We start from the raw sequence: 2,282 nt of genomic DNA, 5'->3' as shown, positions 1-2,282 counted from the left end.
ACGCTCTATAACTCGTGTTGTAGTAGGCCTACAATAATAATTTTTCGCTCATTTTGAAGCTACAATTTCGCTCTATCTGTACGTGAAATTTTGCAATTTTTAAACATTTAATACTAGTGCTAGCAGAACTAAGGGTAGCTATGCAACAACGTTGCAACGTTGTTTTAAGTTTATTAAATATAACGTACTCCACAAGCATGCCGGTCACCCAAGTGTACCGGTCACTTTTGCCAAGACCACACCAAACTTCACTCTACTAACAATGCCTCAACGCAGCAACATAAAAAAGCTCTCTAATGAAGCAGACATACAGCTTGCTCTCCAGGCTATCTAACAAGACGCGACGCTCTCTTAGCGACGCGCTGCAGCAATCTACAACGTCTCTCAAAGCACGCTTAGTGACCAACTTGCTAGAGCCACCCCACGCTGCGACTACACACCTAATACTATAAATCTTACAAAGAACAAAGAGGAGGTAATTGTCCAGCACGTGTTGAGGCTAGACGAGCGAGGATACTCGCCCCAGCTTGCTGATGTAGAGGATATGGCCAATTCTCTGCTTGCTGAGCGCCACCAGCCCTACGTTGGCAAGAACTAGGCTGCCAACTTTGTAAAACGTCAGCTAGAGCTTAAAGTTAAATTTAATTACAAGTACAACTATAAGAGAGCTCTGTGTGAGGATCCTAAGGTAATTAGGGACTAGTTCTAACTAGTAGAGAATACTAAAGCTAAGTATAGTATACAAGATAAAGACACCTACAACTTTAACAAATCTAGCTTTATAATAGGTGTTATATTAACAGGAGCTGTTGTTACAGGCTCTAAGCGTCAAGGGAGACCAAAGACAGTGCAGCAGGGCAACTAAGAGTGGACCAGCATCATCCAAGGCATCTGCGCGAAGGGCTAGTCTATCCCACCCTTCATTATCTTCTCTAGCAAGCACCACCTCTCTTCCTAGTATAAGGAGCCTAGTATACCTAACAACTAGGTTCTTAATGTCTCTAACAACAGCTAGACTAACAACAAGCTTAGAGTTAAGTGGTTGAAGCACTTTAATGAGCACACAAAGGCGCGCACTGTTGGCAGCTATCAGCTGCTCATTCTAGACAGCCATGAGAGCCACAACTCAGTCGAATTCCACCAGTACTGCGAGGAACACAAGATTATTACCCTGTGTATGCCTCCACACTCGTCGCACCTACTACAGCCACTTGACATAGGCTGTTTTTCTCTGTTGAAGAAGGCCTATAGCCGCCAAGCTGAGCGGCTAATGCGCAGCAAGATTACGCGTATCACTAAACTTGAGTTCTTGCCGTGCTTCAAAGCAGCTTTTAACGCCTCAATCACAGAGAGTAACATCTAGGGAGGATTTAGAGGTGCTGGCCTAGTCCTACTTGACCTAGAGGCTGTGCTATCAAAGCTTGAAGTACGGCTGCGCACACTAACGCCACCTACTGTAGACAACAGTACGTGGGAGTCTAAAACACTAAGCAACACCCTAGAATTTAGGTCTTAATCAAAGCTAATTTGAGAGAGGATTTAGAGACACGCTGATAGCTTACCAACGTCTATAGTTGACGCTCTTAATTAGCTTACTAAAGGCGCAGAGCTGATAGCGCATTCACTAGTTTTAGTGCGTAACTAGGTTGCTGACCTACAGGCAGCCAACGAGGCCGCCACACGTCGTAAATCACATAAAAGGAAGCAAGTACAGCGAGAAGGGACTCTAACCTTTGCTAAGGGAGTGTGGCTAACTACTCTAAAGGAGTTTGAGGCCCGTAGTGATGGGAAGAAGGCAAAGAAGAGGTCACGCGTTGATGGGAGCACTCAGTCTTTAAGGCGCTGTGGCACATGTGGCGAGACAGGGCACAACAGAACAACTTGTAAGAAAGATGCGTAAAGTACTATAGATTAGTACAATATACTGTGTAGTATAGTAGAATGCTGCTGTGTACTAAGGTACTGCAAAGTAGTTATAGTGTTGGTGTGGTCTTAGCAAAAGTGACCGGTACACTTGGGTGACCGGCATGCTTGTGGAGTACGTTACTCTATATTAATAGTATCAGCGTTGCATGTGCGCGAGTTGTGCCCAGTCTCTTTACACCTAGTGCAGCGCCTTTGAGCGCGCTGGCTGAGGCCTGATCGCGCTCCTCCTTGACGCTCTTCATGAGCAATCTGCTGGTCAGCCTCATTTTGAGCCAGTATATCCTCTCCAGCTCCCTTTGTAAGTACTCCATGCTTCTGTATACGCCTTTTAGAGCGCCGCCTACGCGCTGAGGCTG

At 45.6% G+C, this 2,282-nt stretch overlaps 1 protein-coding gene across 1 annotated transcript in view; it reads right to left on the bottom strand.

Annotated features, from left to right (window-relative positions):
• Positions 1–2,043: 2,043 nt before the first annotated feature.
• Positions 2,044–2,282, bottom strand: part of M421DRAFT_65543 (uncharacterized protein) — a gene marked incomplete at both ends in the record, with an annotated part of 3,702 nt that continues 3,463 nt past the window's right edge. The window contains one exon of the mRNA XM_033596247.1: positions 2,044–2,273. Coding sequence (XP_033447593.1) covers positions 2,044–2,273 — 230 coding nt within the window. The remainder of the gene's footprint in view (positions 2,274–2,282) is intronic.

The sequence above is a fragment of the Didymella exigua genome (genome assembly GCF_010094145.1).
Source record: "Didymella exigua CBS 183.55 unplaced genomic scaffold M421scaffold_17, whole genome shotgun sequence".
Lineage (NCBI taxonomy): Eukaryota > Fungi > Ascomycota > Dothideomycetes > Pleosporales > Didymellaceae > Didymella > Didymella exigua.
The sequence above is the reverse complement of the archived record's forward strand: the minus strand, read 5'-3'. Positions and strand labels throughout refer to the sequence as shown.